Here is a 16,571-nt window from a genome sequence, read left to right on the forward strand (position 1 = left end):
TGACCCATTATATTTTATGCATCATCAGACAGTTCTTTCTTTCTTTTTCTTTATTTTTTACTGGTCACTGGCAAATACAGTGGTACCTCTGGTTATGAACTTAATTCCTTCCGGAGGTCCATTCTTAACCTGAAACCGTTCTTAACCTGAGGTACCAGTTTAGCTAATGGGGCCTCCCGCTATCGCCACGCCACTGGTGTGCGATTTCTCTTCTCATCCTGAGGTAAAGTTCTTAACCCAAGGTACTACTTCCGGGTTAGCGGAGTCTGTAACCCGAAGTGTGTGAAACCCGAGGTTTGTAACCCGAGGTACCACTGTAGGTCTGAAAGACGGAAATACTTTTTGGAACAGCCTAGTTAGCATTGTTGAAGTGACCCAACGGCAGTATTCAAAAGCCACTAAAAAAGGAGTGCCAATATATTTTGAATCAACAAATTACCCCCATTAGGTTTGTGCAGTTATTTAAACTAGTGAGGGTTCTTACAGTCTAATTCTACTGTGGTTCCACTGGTATCAAGTGCTGGTTTGGTCCCCTATGCTGAGGCAGCCACCACCTCTAAAGCAAACAGATAAAAGCCACACCAGAAACTGAGTCTAACTGGAAGCTAGTCCTTCTGTAAAGCATTGGCTAAAAGACAGTCAATGGGTCTCCCTTGGGAAGAACTTCCATAATTTTTAGAGCCATCACTAAGAATGCTTCATTGCACATCCCTTCCTGATCTTAACTGACACATGGATGATGTTTCCAGTAGGCCATCCCCTGTCAGTTTTAAAGGGCTCACGTAAGTAGTGTTTTCCCCTAAGGTATGCAGGACCCGAGTTGTTTAGGGCATTCAGAAATCATCAATGTCACTTTGAATTGTGCCTAGGAGCAAACTATACGAGTCATATTTTGCAGCATGTAAATGCTTCACTTCCAAGCAAGGTCTGCTAGATATCAAAGCAAAAATAACCTGTCATCTAAATGACAACGCAGGAGAAGAAAAATCTCAATTGATAAGAAAAGTCTGGCAAGAAAGTAGGCTGAATAATTGTACTACTAGTCAACTGTTGCACAGAAGATTCTCCCAAGGTGGGAGGAAACAAACAAACCATTTAACAGTTGCTAATCAAGTGTCATGTTTTGATTAGAATATTAATAGCTCGTAGAGATTTAGAAGACTCTATCTACCTTTCACTCACAAGAGACATACAAATAAGATAAAGATACATCACAGCAGAAAATTCACCCAATAGAAAGAATGAGCTTACTAATAATGTTCGGACACAAGCTGTAGCCTCAGAACATACTGGGCTTGCTATTTTTCATGTTTTCATGTTTGAGATCAAATTATTAATGGTGAAGTCCAATGGCATCTGCTTGCTGGCAGAACAGACAGCATTGGTGGAGTGGATTCTCCTTCCCCTTGCAGTCCTGCAGACCAGATTTTGGGTGGAGAGAAGGGGAAGTCCATTCATGCAGCATTAAGATCTCCCGCTAAGTGTATTCACTCCCTTAAATTTGGTATTCATTTGACTGACAAGTTCAATTGTCTTTTTAAAGTTGGAATTCTTATTCTTCAGTGAGCAGAGACTGGAATTTTATTACAAGAGGTTGCTTCCCCCCCCCACCCCCCACAGTGGGTTGCCATTAGCATAGAGTGCAGCCATCAAGAGATGCTGCTTATTGTTTCCGACTCAACATTCAGCCAGTCTGTCTAGGTTAAAGGAAAAAATAACTCTGAACACCTGCAACAGCACTCTCCCGAGAACCATTAATTAATAATTACATCTATGGGACTAACAGTGGGGCATGCTCACCAACCATGGAAGAGCACACACTTCCAAACCGTTTCAGCGGTATCTCTAAGTAGCTGTCCAATAGGTTCACTGTTGTTTGGAAGGAATCGGATACCATTAGAAAGATTTCAGTGGTCTCTTGTGCTTTTTATACAGCAATGATGTGGCAGCCCTTAGACTGCTCCATTGATCAATATTTAATGGAACATCACTCCTTTCTGCTCTCTAAAGAAGTTTTTTTTTTTTTGTCCTCTTTGCTTCGCATCTATTATATTTTCTGTCAATCAAAAGGTTTCCTTGGGGAACAAGCAAGGAGGATAGTTCCCACCCAAGTAAGAGCAGCAACTGGAACATATTTAATACAAGAGTTTGGCTGCTCAGAATAAGAAGCTCTCTCTTAACCTAAGGAGTCAACCAGATCAAATAATGCGCTAGACCTCGTTATAACAGCCAGAAGAATATAAAGGACCTTTCAAAATTTACAAATGAATAGCTATTTCACATTTGTTGCACGGGATCCAGATTACCCTTCTTTAAAATCAATGTCAAAGATGGCACAGTTTCCCAGCATTCAACCTATCAACATATTATAACAGCTGGGAAAATTTAGAATACGGTTATACACTTCCTGGATAATGCCTATAACATCACTTATGACAAATCCTCTAATGCCAGGACCTATTATCTTTAACAACACTGCTCAGCCTGCAAAATGGGAACTTGCAAAACCAAATAGTTTCAAGGCACAATAAAAGGGGCCTCTCTTAAGCTTCACTTCAGCATAGCATTCAGATATTGGCCTAATGCATATGTTACTTGAACTGGTGCAGCCAGGGCCAGCCCACCCATGAGGCAAGGTGTGGTGACAAGCGGCAGAACCCATAGGAGCAACAGATCCTGATTTTATTTCATAAAATTTATACCCCACTTGATTGGAAAAGGGGGGAAATGAGAAACCCTCAAAGCAGTTTACAAAAATTCAGATCTTAATTCCCCCTTGTTCCTGATATAGATCTTCATTTACCCCTTCTTCCCAAGCAGGCAGGAGGACACCATTTTGTGGTTTGCCTCAGGCTCCAAAATGTCTTGGGCAGCACTAAAATGCCTTGGGTACAGCTGCCATTCCAACTGTGGCTATTTCTGCACACTCCAGGAATATACCATCATAGGATTCTTTTTTTTGGGGGGGGGGTGTAATCTGGATATCATCTGTGGGTCCCTTTCAAATATGTGCTTTTATATCTGTAAAGTGGGGTTCTTCAGAAAGAAGAGCTGCTAAAGGGGTCACATTAGCCTCAGTTAAGTTAATATCTCTAGCCAAATATGTGAAGTATCTCTTGCATGACTAAGGAGTACAGGGAACTGATAACCACAGAAGCTATGAGCCGAAGATGCTTCCAGAAGGCAGGCACCTTCCCCAGCTGGAGGTGATGTCATCAGCAAGTGTAAGAGAAGACAGACCTGAGCCAGTCTCATCTGGGGCTGGGAAGAAAGAGAGGCATGGCCTGCTCTCTGTCCTGAATCCAAAGCTTATGGCATTTGCAGGGGGCTTTCTAGAAATCCAATTGGGGAGCAAGATCAGTTGAGAGCATTAAGAATGTGAAGCCTTTTATCATATGCTCTGTTCATGTTATCTGTCTAAATAAAATTATCACAAAGACACCAATGTCTACAGTGACCTTCATTCCAAGGAACTCAAGCCTGAGGTACATGCTGGCACCCCTGAAATCTACCACTGCTCAGAGACTTGGTTGAACATAACAAGATAAAGCATCTGTCCTTAAGGTTTCACTGTATGAACTTCCAGTGTTGCCCAGAATCAGTGCTGGAGGGTACTTGCAATCTCTCGCCATGGCAGGATTCCCTAGCTTAAAATCATTCCTAAAGGTTGATCCAGTGTCAAAATAATAATACAGTAAAAGCTCAGAGAGAGGGAGGGGGGGGAGAGAGAGAGAGACAGAGAACCATTCTCCACTGCCTAATATTTCTGAAGGGTTTCGGCCCAGAGACAACTTCACCACAGTCAAAGAAGCACTGGTCAGATCCAGCATTCGGGTTATATGGGCCGGATACCTAACACCCCATTCAGACAGGTAAATCATTCCTCTCACCTCCAGGCAGAGCTTGGGGCGAAGAAAAGAGAGATTGAGTGTATTGCTTTAGGTAACAGAGGAAGCATCTTAAAAAGCAGAGACATCACCTTGCTGACAAAGGTCCGTATAGTTAAAGCTATGGTTTTCCCAATAGTGATTTATGGAAGTGAGAGCTGGACCATAAAGAAGGCTGATCGCCGAAGAATTGATGCTTTTGAATTATGGTCTGGAGGAGACTCTTGAGAGTCCCATGGACTGCAAGAAGATCAAACCTATCCATTCTTAAGGAAATCAACCCTGAGTGCTTACTGGAAGGAGCACTCAGCTGAGGCTCCAATACTTTGGCAACCTCATGAGAAGAGAAGACTCCCTGGAATAGAGCCTGATGTTGGGAAAGATTGAGGGCACAAGGAGAAGGGAATGACCAAGGACGAGATGGTTGGACAGTGTTCTCAAAGCTACCAGCATGAGTCTGACCAAACTGCGGGAGGCAGTGGAAGACAGGAGTGCCTGGTATGCTCTGGTCCATGGGGTCACGAAGAGTCGGACACGACTAAACAACAACAACAACAACATTTCTGAAGGGTTTCAGCCCAGAGACAACTTTACCACAGTCAAAGAAGCACTGGTCAGATCCAGCATTCGGGTTATATGGGCTGGGTACCTAACATCCCATTCAGACAGGTAAATCATTCCTCTCACCTCCAGGCAGAACTTGGGGCGAAGAAAAGAGAGATTGAGTGTATTGCTTTAGGTAACAGGGGAAGAGAGCCACTAAGAAAAAGTTAGAATCAGAGTTGTAGAGTTGGAAGAGACCCCAAAGGTCATGTAAGTCCAAACCCCTGCAATGAAGGAATCACAGTTGACATTGCTGAAGGAGGCTTGGCCATTTCAAAAAGCCAGGCTCTTCTCCCTGTTCTTTGAAAACTGTCGGCTTCAGCATAAATGTAACTGGAGGAGTGGGACACCACCAAGTGATTTTCCCAACTCTTTAGATGCAACACACAGCTGCAAGCTAATCGTATCTATAATAAACTTGCAGCATCAGTTTAAAAAAAAGAGAGAGAGAGAATGTAGGAGAACACTGCCATGAACTGTCAGTTTGTGAAATATATTCAGGGGGGGAAATATTCATTTATTCTAAATATGTGTTCCTTTCGGGTAGGCCAGGAGATTGATTTCCAGTAAAGCGGAACTCACTCCTTCAAATTCCAGTAGACAACTGGCAAATGGAGCTAAAGCTAACTCTTTAGGACAGTTTCTCTTTGCAAATGCAGAATGAAACACAGAGTTGACAGCTGGCCACGGCTCAGTATAAGAGCTCTGTATGCACAAGGTCCCAGGCGTCTCCTGTTAAGGTAGTCTTAGGATGTAACTAGGAAGAGAAGCCCTTGCTGTAAACCTTGCAAAGTAGACAATACTGGGCAAAGATAGGAAGAACAGTCTGAAACAGTATAAGCAACTTTATTATTTGCTAATTTTCAACATCAGTTACAGATGAATAAATGTGTTTTCAGAGCTGGCTTGTTTATGGCACACTTATTTTTCAAGGTGATGGCTGACCAAGCATTGTTGCGGATCAGTTTCACATTATATTCCAATTTGATTACCATACCCTGTTGCACTCAGTTCTCTCCTCCGAACACCAAGATTTTTAATAGATTTTGGCAGCCAGTCAGTACTAACAAAAAATTCCATAGCAGGCGATATTAATTTCAAAAATTAATTTAATTTTTTAAAAAACAGCTATGAGGTCTAGTCCCATTAAATCTAACTGCATGATTAAATGTTAGAAGGTTGAAACTCCACTGAACTTTTGATATTTAAAAAATAATAATTAAAAAGGACAATCTGCAATATCCAAACAATTTTCTACGACCAATTGCATGTTTAATTATTTTGCAGCAGTTTTTCTTCACTTTCCTCATTATTTATAATGCTCCTTTGGGTCTAACAGGGTTCTTCAAGACAGCTTACAATAAAAAATTGTATGTCATATTATTAAAAAAACTAGAACGTTCAGTAATTTCGGTGAGTTACTGAAGTTATGGACAGTCTGTTACACCATTCAGCTGACTGTGCTTGTTTCAGTTAATCCATGCATGAAATACCTGAATGTTTCAGCATCTTGAGAGTGAAGGACTTATGTTTGGCTTTCAGTGCTACACAAGTCAGACTTGAGGTGTTTGATCATTGGCTAAGTATGGAAAACACCTTAAGAATAACCAAAATAAATTGAAGCCTGCGAAAGAGAAACATGAGGACCAGAAACGTAGACAAGAATGATGTTGATACAGGATTTTCCCTGAAACCCATTTGATTGTGTCCAGAGATGCAGGCATAATAATCAGCAAGAGGAACTGTTACATCTTTTTGAATTTTAGAGAGAATCATAAGATCGATGCAAGTTTTCAGACATTGGTTTTGCTTTGTGACTTTAAGTATAACTATTGGTTTTATCACATTGTAAGAAGCCAGTAGCTCTAATTGAATAAGGTTCTATCAAAGGGAAAGGGTCAAGACAGCAGGATCTTTGAGTGGAACCTATTTACAAAAACCACTGTCAACTGCTTGTTCCAGAAAACTTGATAATCTGATTTGCTGCTTGACAGTTGCTAGTGCATTTCTTACCCTACAAATAAACCACTGTACACACATTGCCCTTTCGGGGGGAAAGCCTGTATTTGTACAATCCGCATTCTGCCGCTTTCTATAGCGACTTGGAAAGTTGACTCGCACTTGAAGATCAACGCCAAGGAGTTGTCCAGCAACATCTTGGCAGTAGTTCTCCATGGGGGAAATGCCAATTATGCCTGGCCTATAACTGCTAAATCTAAATCTCAACTTTTAAGTACTCATTTGAGATATTCTAAAGCACACAAGCTTTAGAATAAAGCCTATTCATTACCCCTGCATTTCAGCAGACTAATGCGAAAGACAGGACAACGTATTAGGCTGCCGGCAGATCTTAACCAATACGAGAATATTTTAGGACACGTCCAAGATAAAGCAGTTTGCAGGTAAACAGCATACCAGACATCCAGATCTGGTATTTGGATATTTAAATTCAGTATGTATGTATGTATATAATTAACACACACACATATACACCAGCTCTTCCTTCTGTCTTTTCATTTCAATTTCTCCTCTGGTCAGAATTAAGAGACAGTTTTGTTCCTACTTGTTCTCTCTATTGCTGATTTGCAGGCATGAGTGTGGATCCAAAGTGGTACACAGAGAGAGAGTGACTTGGAGAAACCTCAAGATTTGCAAAAAAAGGGGGGAGGGTGGATTGTTATCAAAACAAAACTCCTAACTGGAGGAAACCTACAAATTAACTCAAGGAGGATTGAGCAAACACAGAAGCCACAGACTGTTGCAATGGGTATGCAAAAGAGGAAAAATCATAGTGCAGTGTACGGTTAGCTGACTGGCACAGAGAAAAGGCCTATACCATACTGCAACAGGGTTTACTCATTGGTCCCACTAACTGGACTGTCTTGCCAGAGTGGTGCATGCTCTAGTGATCTCTCACTTGGATTACTGCAATGTGCTCTATGTGGGGCTACCTTTGAAGATGACCCAGAAACTACAACGAATCCAGAATGCGGCAGCTAGACTGGTGACTGGGAGCAGCCGCCGAGACCATATAACATCAGTCCTGAAAGACCTACGTTGGCTCTCAGTACGTTTCAGAGCACAATTCAAAGTGTTGGTGCTGCCCTTTAACACCCTAAATGGTCTCAGCCCAGTATACCTGAAGGAGCATCTCCACCCCCATCGTCAGCCCACTGAGGTCCAGCTCCAAGGGTCTTCTGGTGGTTCCCTCACTGCAAGAAGTGAGGTTACAGGAAACCAGGCAGAGGGCCTTCTTGGTGGTGGTGTCTGCCCTGTGGAACGCCCTCCCATCAGATGTCTAGGAAATAAACAACTATTTGACTTTTAAATGACATCTGAAGGCAGCCCTATTTAGGGAAGTTTTTAGTGTTTGAGGTTTTATTCTGTTTTTAGTGTTCTGTTGGGAGCCGCCCAGTGTGGGCAGGGTATAAATAATAAATTATTTATTTATTTTTATTATTATTTATTATTATACTGACCTTCCACCAGCTGGTCTAAGGTGGTAATCTTCCTGACTCCATCAATGGTATAGATTGTTCTCACACCCTGGGGCAGATTGACGTTATCAGAGAGAGTCCGAGTCAGATCAGCCAGCAGGGCCTCGAAAGATCTAAACCGGTCGGGAGAGATGGCGTATACAATCCCTTTGAAATAGCGGTCCCCGTTGCGATAGAAGCGGACTTTCTTGGCTTTCTTCTCGGAGCTGAGGGTCTGTAGGGTGCGGGTGCGGTAGAAGCTGCAGTGGGCACTGTGGGTCGGGCTAGGCAGGCCGTTCACCCGCGACCCTCGGCTGTAGCGCTGTGCTTTGTCGCGCTCGTCAAAGTGTTCCAGCTCCATATCTCTCCCAAAGGACATCTTGGAAAGTTAATCTGGAAGGGGCGAGAGAGCAGACGTGGCAGAGACTGATCAATATGCACTGTAATTATGCAGCAACCATATTAAAACACCGAGGATTTAGGGCTCTGCTACAACCAACCTGAATTTGGCCAACTCTTCCCGCAATGCAAGAATATTTATACAGTACACTGCTTAACGGCAATTAAAGAAAAACTCTGCAAGTGGCTTGTAGAAAATGTTATAAAATATTCATTAAAAGCAGCCATAAAAAACAGGCTTTTTAAAAAGTAGACATAATAAAATTATCAGAATACAGATAAAAGCCAATTGATTTTTTAAAAAAATAAGATAAAATAAATGCATATAATTAAAATTCATGTTTGAGTAGACTTGCCTAATCAAAAAATGAGTGCTTAATATCAATGGGCAGGGAGTTCCAGAGACTGCCACATAACTATTACCACTAATATTATTATAACTGAAATTATATACTGCCTTCCACTTCAAGACGTAATACCAAGGCGGTTCACAAACAAATAAAAGCCAACAGCAAACTAATAAGAATAAAACCAATTGAAAAAATACCCATAATTAAGATACACAGTAAAACGATAGTCTTCTTGCAAGTGAGGAACGTACATTATGTATGGCCCTTGTAAGAGGATTTAGCTTACTATAGAAAGGAATGGGCCACCAGGCACCAGCTAAGCAGGGGAATGGAACAAGATATTTTACATTAGATAGCACATAAAAACAAGGTGGAGGGTCATTCTTTATTCATTATTGGCTTAACAACCAATCTTGCATTTTTATTAAAATAAATAAAATGTTTGCTCTGTCTCCCAAGCACATACACACACAAAAGGTGCCTGTCTGCTCCTCAGTCAGCCTTGAGTGACTTTCTGTTGTATTACCAGCAGTATCTGAGATTCTTGCTAAATGAGACTCTATCAAGCCTGCTAGAAAGGACTTAAGCACGGCTCTGCTCAGCACAATCAAGATAGAGATTTTACTCAGGTGCTGCTGCGACTCCAGACTTGTTCTCCAATTTAATGGTCTTGTGGATTTGTCACAATTTCCCCATACTTTAATGGAGAACCTAATCACCAAGAAAGTCAGTCTTTCAAGATCTAGCACATTCAATTCAGGACTGGGGCACAATCCAGCAGTGTGGTTTTCCACTAAAACATATGCAGGACCAATGAAAGCATGTTCAAGAGTAGATAGCTGACAGTGCAGTCCTATGCATGTCTACTTGGAAGGAAACTCTGTCGAGACTTACTCCCAGGGAAATATGTAAAGCAAAGACCCTTTTGGCCCTCCAGATGTTCATTTGCCCTGGACACCGGCCATTCCTGCTAAGGCTGATAAGAGCTGTAGTTCAGTAACCTCTGGAGAGCCAAAGATTCCCCACTCCTGCTCTAGATTTTGTTGGTCAGTATGGCCACTGATCAAGTATGATGGGAGTTGTAGTCCAGCAGTATCTGAAAGGCCATAGATTCCCCACCCCAGTATACAGAATTGCAGCCTTATCTGGAAATTCACAGGCAGAGGTTAATTATTATTTTTAAAGTTGTCTTAGGGCAGACTCTGCCAACTTGGTGCCCTCCAGCTGTTTTGGCCTACAACTCCCACCAGCCCTAGCCTGCACATAAATTTAGCAAAGGCTGTCTTAGATCAAGGGTTGCTTCTGTTTGTTGCCATCTAGGTTCACTGACTGTTCAAAATGTTTTCATGGCAAACAGCCTGTGGGTCAGAGACAACTCTGCCTAGACCAGTTCACAGTTGCCATGCATTTGCAAATCCCCAGCCTGTTAGCTATCGCCAGTCTTATCTCACTAAATGAAAATTGACTCCCATCTCAACCTGCATGTATACTGAGGTCATCTTTGGAGGTACTCCTCCAGGTGTCCCTTTTATCTGGAGCGAGGTGGGTAGTGACTGTCTTCTCAATTGTGGTGCCCCACTTATAAACTCCCTTCATTGCTCTGCCCATTTTTGCCTCCAGCTCCATCAGGCCAGGGACCCATCTAGTCAAGCATCCTGTTCTCAATGGCCAACCAGATGCCTACTGGAAACCTCATTAGGAGGGCCTCGGTGCAACAGCTCTCTCTCTCCACCTGTGATTCCCAGCAACTGGTATTGAGAAGCATCCTGCCTCCAGCCATGGTAGGAGAACATAGTCAGCATGGTTGAAAGACTGTGACAGCCTTACCCTTCCTGAATTTGCATAATCATCTTTCACAGCTCTTGCCCACCACTGGTATATGGTTCCCAGAAGGCTGCCAAGTAAGGAATGTTGCCTTCGGGCAGAAAATGGTTCCCCATCCCTGATTTAAAGCAAAGACAGTCATAGAAGAATGGTAGCCTATATAAGGCTCACAGTATATAAAGCCCATTTCCTTGAAAATGCAGGCATGAAGGGAGTGGAGACTACCCCAAAAAAGCATTGCTATCCTATACCAAGTTAGGTTATTAGGTTACCTCATTCATCATTATCTAAATCAGAGGTTTTCCCCCTGGGACCACTTGAAAATGGCCTTGGCAGACCACTTAACCATTTTTCTGCCTGTTGTACTAACTGTAACGTGCTGTGCAAGAAGCAGTATGATTTTTAGTTATATTTTTATTGCTTCTTTTATTTCTCATATTGTATTTTATTGCCATTTGAGTTCTGTGGACTTCAACTTCTAATGCAACAAAATACAATATGAGAAATAAAAGAAGCAATAAAAATGCATTCAAAATCCATATGAATAGTTAATGCAGACATGCCAGAGACCACCTGAATGAATCTTACAGACCACTGGCAGTCCATGGGCCATAGTCCGAAAACACTTGTACTAGATGCTGTCTAGATCAGTGCAATCTAACTGGCAGCAGCTCCCTACGATTTCAGACAGGGATCATTCTCGCTCCTACATGGAGATACCAGGGATTAAACCTGGGAACTTTTGCATGGAAGGTTGGTGCTGCAGCACTGAGCTGCAGCTGTTCTCCATAGGGAGGTACAGGCCCCAGGGTAAAGCCCTGGCAAAGCAAATGTATGTCCTACAGGGTTCCACTTGCCTATTCCTCCTAGGGTACAGAAATAATACTAGAGTAATGCTTCAGTCTTTAGAAGGGAGAACCATGGGGACAAATTCCCACTCAATAATAGCACCATCTACCAATATACCATACGAGGGTAAAGCCTGGGATTGAGGGAATTTTCAGCTTTGACTTCCCCCAGTTTTTCATTGTTCTACTCATAAATTCTGTTCTCCATATTTCCACATCAGTCTTTGAAAATACCATAAGAATCCACCAGTATTTCAGGGCTAATTTCTCCTAACATACATATTTTGTATGCATTTTTGCCTAATATACACATTTTTGCTAATCTATTTATCCTAATCTAATGCATTTTGTATGCTATTTCCACTCAAATATGCATGTTCATACATACTTTACCCTAACATACACATTTTTGTATACATTACTTGTTTGGAGAACTGTAGTGCAAAATTCAGGGAAGTGCAAAATTCAAAGTATGGCTGTGTTTCATTTTCATATATTGTATTGTTTTTAACAGTGCAAATGTAGGCAGGTATGCTTTAAGTGCAAACTGAACTGAATTTCTTGCCCATCCCTAGCAAAGCTTAAGTTAAGTCCTTCTCCCTGGTGCACTGCATTTTCGACATATAAGGAGGCCTCATTGTTATTAGGGGGTGGGGATGCATTCAGAAAGGTTCCTCATTTGCAGCCTGAAGTTGTATAATCCAGAAAAATCTTAGCATTTGATTCTACTGCATGAGTACATTGGGCCTATGTGTCATGTGACTTACTTCTGAGTAGACAAGCACAGGATTAAGCTGGAGGATACAAAAAGAAGCACCAGAAGTCCCTATCTATAATAAAAGGACTATAAATGAGCTAATCTTTTATGTTTAAACCTTCAAAAATACTAGCCATCACTGGTATTTTCCCCCTTGAAATGAGAAGGAATTATAAGCATTTGGATTAGCATAAACTGCTGCCCAGCTTGACAGCTTCAGAATCATAAAATGAATTGACTGATGTCAAAACATACAGGACAATTAAAAATGATGTCAGAATTCTGTCCAAAATGAAACAAACATGTTCCTAATACAGTACATATATTAAAACATTGCAACCATTTTATTATACAACCGTCTTTCCCCCAGGATCTATTTAAGGCATTTTGAGAATGCCATCTTCCCAACTATGTAAAGCCTTGCTTGTTAAATAAATAAATCCAGGAATCAATCATTTTGTTTACAGCTGTAGCCTACACTTGTAGCTCTTTTAAAAAGTTGCAAAAATAAAGCACAGCAAAATGTATTTATAGAACAAATATACAAACCTAATTTAAAAGTGTCTTATCCATCACATTGATTTCCCATAAAGAAAGGAAAATAGCAGAACCGGGCAGGCTATATCACTAATCATTGGGTGACAGGTATTTATTGTGAGTGGGGGTGGTAGGGAGAGGAGAAAAGCAATCAGTAGTTTGGGAACCTTAATGTGTTTCTTTGAAAGACCCTCCGATTTCAACAGGACCTGATTCCACATCATTGTGCTCAAGGCTACAGGCTTTCAATGTACCAAAGACATACCAGTAGTGCCCTGGACCCACGTTTAAAACTAGTTTGGCATGCATCCCACCTCAACTTTTCATAGAACAGAATCATAGAACTGTAGAGTTGGAAGGGACCCTGAGGATCATCTAGTCCAACCCCCTGCAATGCAGGAACATGCAGCTGGTCCATACAGGGATCGAACCTGCAACCTTGGTGTTATCAGCACCATGGTCTAACCAACTGAGCTATCCAGGCTCATCAAACTTTTAGCATACAGGTAAATAAAGAACACAGGTGTAGGGCTGCTAGATCAAATCAGAGCCCTGTGCAAGCCACGTTAATTCATTATTCACAAGAGGGGGTGCTCTACATGCTGAAGGGGGGGTGTACCACTGGTCCCACTCCACCCCAACATCCATGGATGTTTCCATTAGGAATGGAAGCCTATGCATGCAAGGATCTATGAAAGCAGGCTTGCCAACTACAGACAACCACACTCTATGTGTGGACACTAAGGAGTGGGGCTGGGGAGCTGAACAGGTTTAAAGGTGGGGCTGATAGTGTGGCCCCATTGCCCTTTCAATGCATGGAAACCCCTTCTTGCATTCAAGAGTGGCTAGCCAGGTGCTTCTGAGAAACTCAGAGAAGCAAAGTACGAAGGCAGTAATCCTCCTCTGCTTAGTGGCCTCTAGCATGTTGCTAGAGGTACAGTGCCCCTGAACATGGAGGTTCTATTTTGCCATTATTGCTAATAGCTACCGATAGGCCTCCTCTCCATGAATTTGTCTAAATACTTTTTAAAACTAGCAATCTCTGCATCTCAGAGTGATCCTTAAACGTGTGCTGGTGGGCTTCAAAGTTGAACATATGCTTCCTGAAAACTTCATCTAGAACAGGTGGTGCTCTTATTCCAGACTTCTTATAGCTCACAGTTCACATCTGCTTAGCATGAACATCCCATGTTATGGAGATTATCCACCTTAGAATTTGCAAGTTATGAAACACATTTGTTTACAAAATAAAAATAAAAATTGAGCTACAAGTCTGAAATCCCGTCTAATCACAGATGATGATAATATCTAATCATAGCCATGACATGGCATTTGAAAGCATGATAGAAGACCAGTTTAGGCCCAAGATCAGACACCAGCATTTTCAAAGCAAACTCCAAATTTTAAACTCCAAAGTGCAGATTTATGCAAAACACCCTGGTACCATCCTTGTATTATACATGAGAGGCCACAAAAGAAGAGCCTTGCATCTGAACGTGTGAGCCTGACTGCATAGTGGAAACACAGTGGTGGGAACCAGCAGAATCCTGCAGAAGATTAGAAGCAATTTTTTAAAAAATTACAAAAAAAAAAATCGAAGAAGAATGTTTAGGAGATGCTCTGACCCAGCATGAATAATTTTACTTCAATAGGAAACTTTAAAGAGGAAATGTGATGCTTTTCAATCACAGCATGGCCATGTCACACCAACTACTGCCACCCCCGCCCCAAATTCTGTGTGTCCATCATGAGGAACAGGCCACAGCTCTCAAGCCACTTAATCCAGAGAAGGTCCATAGACAACACACTCACACACAAAGCTCAGAATAAACGGTTTAAGGGCGACAGCCTAACAATTAAAATTTGTAGGCAATAAATCACTTTGCCGACCCTAATTGCAGGCTGCTGTATAATGGAACACGCCCAGCTAAGACCTTCATGCCCCTACCCTGCACACCACATTCATCGAGTGCAGGAAGGCGGCACTGCAAATGCGGGTGGAGAGTTCCACAAAGCAATCAAACACAGCCCCAAATACATGCCACAAATCAATATACAAATCATTCAGAGAAGACTGAACAATAGGCTCCGTTTGGCCACTCGTTAGGAAAAGCCACCATCCTCAGTTACATAATGGGCTTTTTAAAAAAAAATTAAAAAGGCATCCTTTAAAATGTGGCTCAAGTGATTAATATAGAATAATAAGCCACGTGGACCACCTCGATGCACAGATGATAATGGACTTCAGAAGAGAATCACCCTGGCCATATTTTTGCCTATTTCCTTTCCTCATTTTCTCTCTCTCTCAAAAAAAGAGGTGACACCATCTGCCCCCATGTTAGCAGATGGGGCACGTTGTCCCTGTCTCCGCCTGCACGTTTTCAAAAAAAAAAAAACGCTATAGCTATCAATGCATGAAATAAAGGTGTCTCCCCAGCATGCTCAAAGCAAGTAGACAGACATATCAGGATTCTTTTTTTAAAAAAAATGTAGAATACAGAATTTCCCTAGTGCCTGTGGCCAAATGAGGCAAGAGAAAGCCCAAAGGAGCCGGTTAAGGGGGGGGGGCGTTTTGCCTCTGCTTCCACACAATGACAGGCGCCTTCTCCCCTAGACAGAGAGGGAACCTCCTCCTCCCCATCTCAGCCATAGCCAAGCAGCCCAAAATGGTGCAAAAAAATCGCAGAGCTCCCCAATTTGGCAAAGCAGGAAAGGGGTTGCTTAGGGAAAAAAGAGAGAGAGAGAAAGCCCCGGAGCAGCTCCCTACCTAACCCAACCCGCATCCTTCCAAGATGCTCATCCCAAGACAATGGGGAGAGGTGTGTGCTGGGGAGGGGGAGGCACACACGCTTTTGACAGCCAGGACCTTTCTTTTTTTGCATTACAGGGACAGAGTCGGCGGGGGGGGGGGCGCAAATGCCTCCCCCTCCCCGAGAAAGGCAGGCGGGCGGGCGGGCGAGGAGCTTCTCCTTTGCGCAGCGCTTACCTGTGCCTTGCAAATCGCGCAGCGTCCCTTCTCGCCTTCCCCACAAGCGCAGGCAGTTGCGCGGGCTGGCTGGCTGGCTTGGCGCAAAGGGGGTGGGTACCACCGGCGTCTCTCAGCAGACAAAGCCCAGCTCGGCGGCCACGAGCAGCAGCGCCGTCCTGCTCTCGCACGGAGCTTGGCGGCTGCGGCTGCCTGAGGGAAGGGCTCGGCTGGCTTTGTGGCGGCTCCCCTCCCGGGCACCCTTCCTGCTGCCTCGCGGGCTGGCTGGCTGGCTAACGCGGCGGCTGAGTCGCTCCTGCAACCGCTTCGCCTTTCTTCTCCCTTCAGCCGCTTACGGGGCTCATTTGCATTCTTAGCCCGGCCCTCCTGGAAATGCGGCTCTTCGGGCTGGGCGAAGCGCGAGCACGGCCTCTGCCCAGAGGGCGGCGCTGTTCCCGCCGACACCGCCCTGCCCCGCCCTCCGCCGCCAGGGATGGTAGCGGCCCGGGAGGCTGCAGAAGGCGTCGGAAGAGAGGAAGATATAGCCTGCCTCTGTCCCACAGGCTCAAAGAGGAAGTTAGACTCGGTCTGGAACGTGGGAAGCATAGAAGTCACCTCCTAGGGGCCGAGGTCCCTTCGCCCCCCCCCCCAGCAAAATATTTGAGGGGGCTTGTTGTTGTTGTTTAGTCGTTTAGTCGTGTCCGACTCTTCGTGACCCCATGGACCAGAGCACGCCAGGCACTCCTGTCCTCCACTGCCTGCCGCAGTTTGGTCAAACGCATGCTGGTAGCTTCGAGAACACCATCCAACCATCTCGTCCTCTGTCGTCTCCTTCTCCTTGTGCCCTCCATCTTTCCCAACATCAGGTTCTTTTCCAGTGAGTCTTCTCTTCTCATGAGGTGGCCAAAGTATTGGAGCCTCAGCT

The 16,571-nt window shown here is 43.5% G+C and overlaps 1 protein-coding gene across 4 annotated transcripts in view; it reads right to left on the reverse strand.

The window, feature by feature from the left end:
- Positions 1 to 16,219, reverse strand: part of DCLK1 (doublecortin like kinase 1) — a 203,352-nt gene extending 187,133 nt beyond the window's left edge. For 3 of the 4 annotated variants that reach the window (XM_083437123.1, XM_083437122.1, XM_083437124.1), the window contains exons 1-2: positions 15,668 to 16,029; positions 7,970 to 8,359 (exon numbers count right to left, since the gene is read on the reverse strand). In XM_083437123.1, the coding sequence (XP_083293249.1) occupies positions 7,970 to 8,345 (376 nt within the window). In that variant the 5' untranslated portion in view covers positions 8,346 to 8,359; positions 15,668 to 16,029. Of the gene's footprint in view, positions 1 to 7,969; positions 8,360 to 15,667 lie in introns of all 4 variants that reach the window. The other variant, XM_083437126.1, reaches the window with a different exon arrangement.
- Between the last annotated feature and the right edge of the window lie 352 nt (positions 16,220 to 16,571).

This window comes from Podarcis tiliguerta, assembly GCF_965153285.1.
Source record: "Podarcis tiliguerta genome assembly, chromosome: 4".
Classification (NCBI taxonomy): domain Eukaryota; kingdom Metazoa; phylum Chordata; class Lepidosauria; order Squamata; family Lacertidae; genus Podarcis; species Podarcis tiliguerta.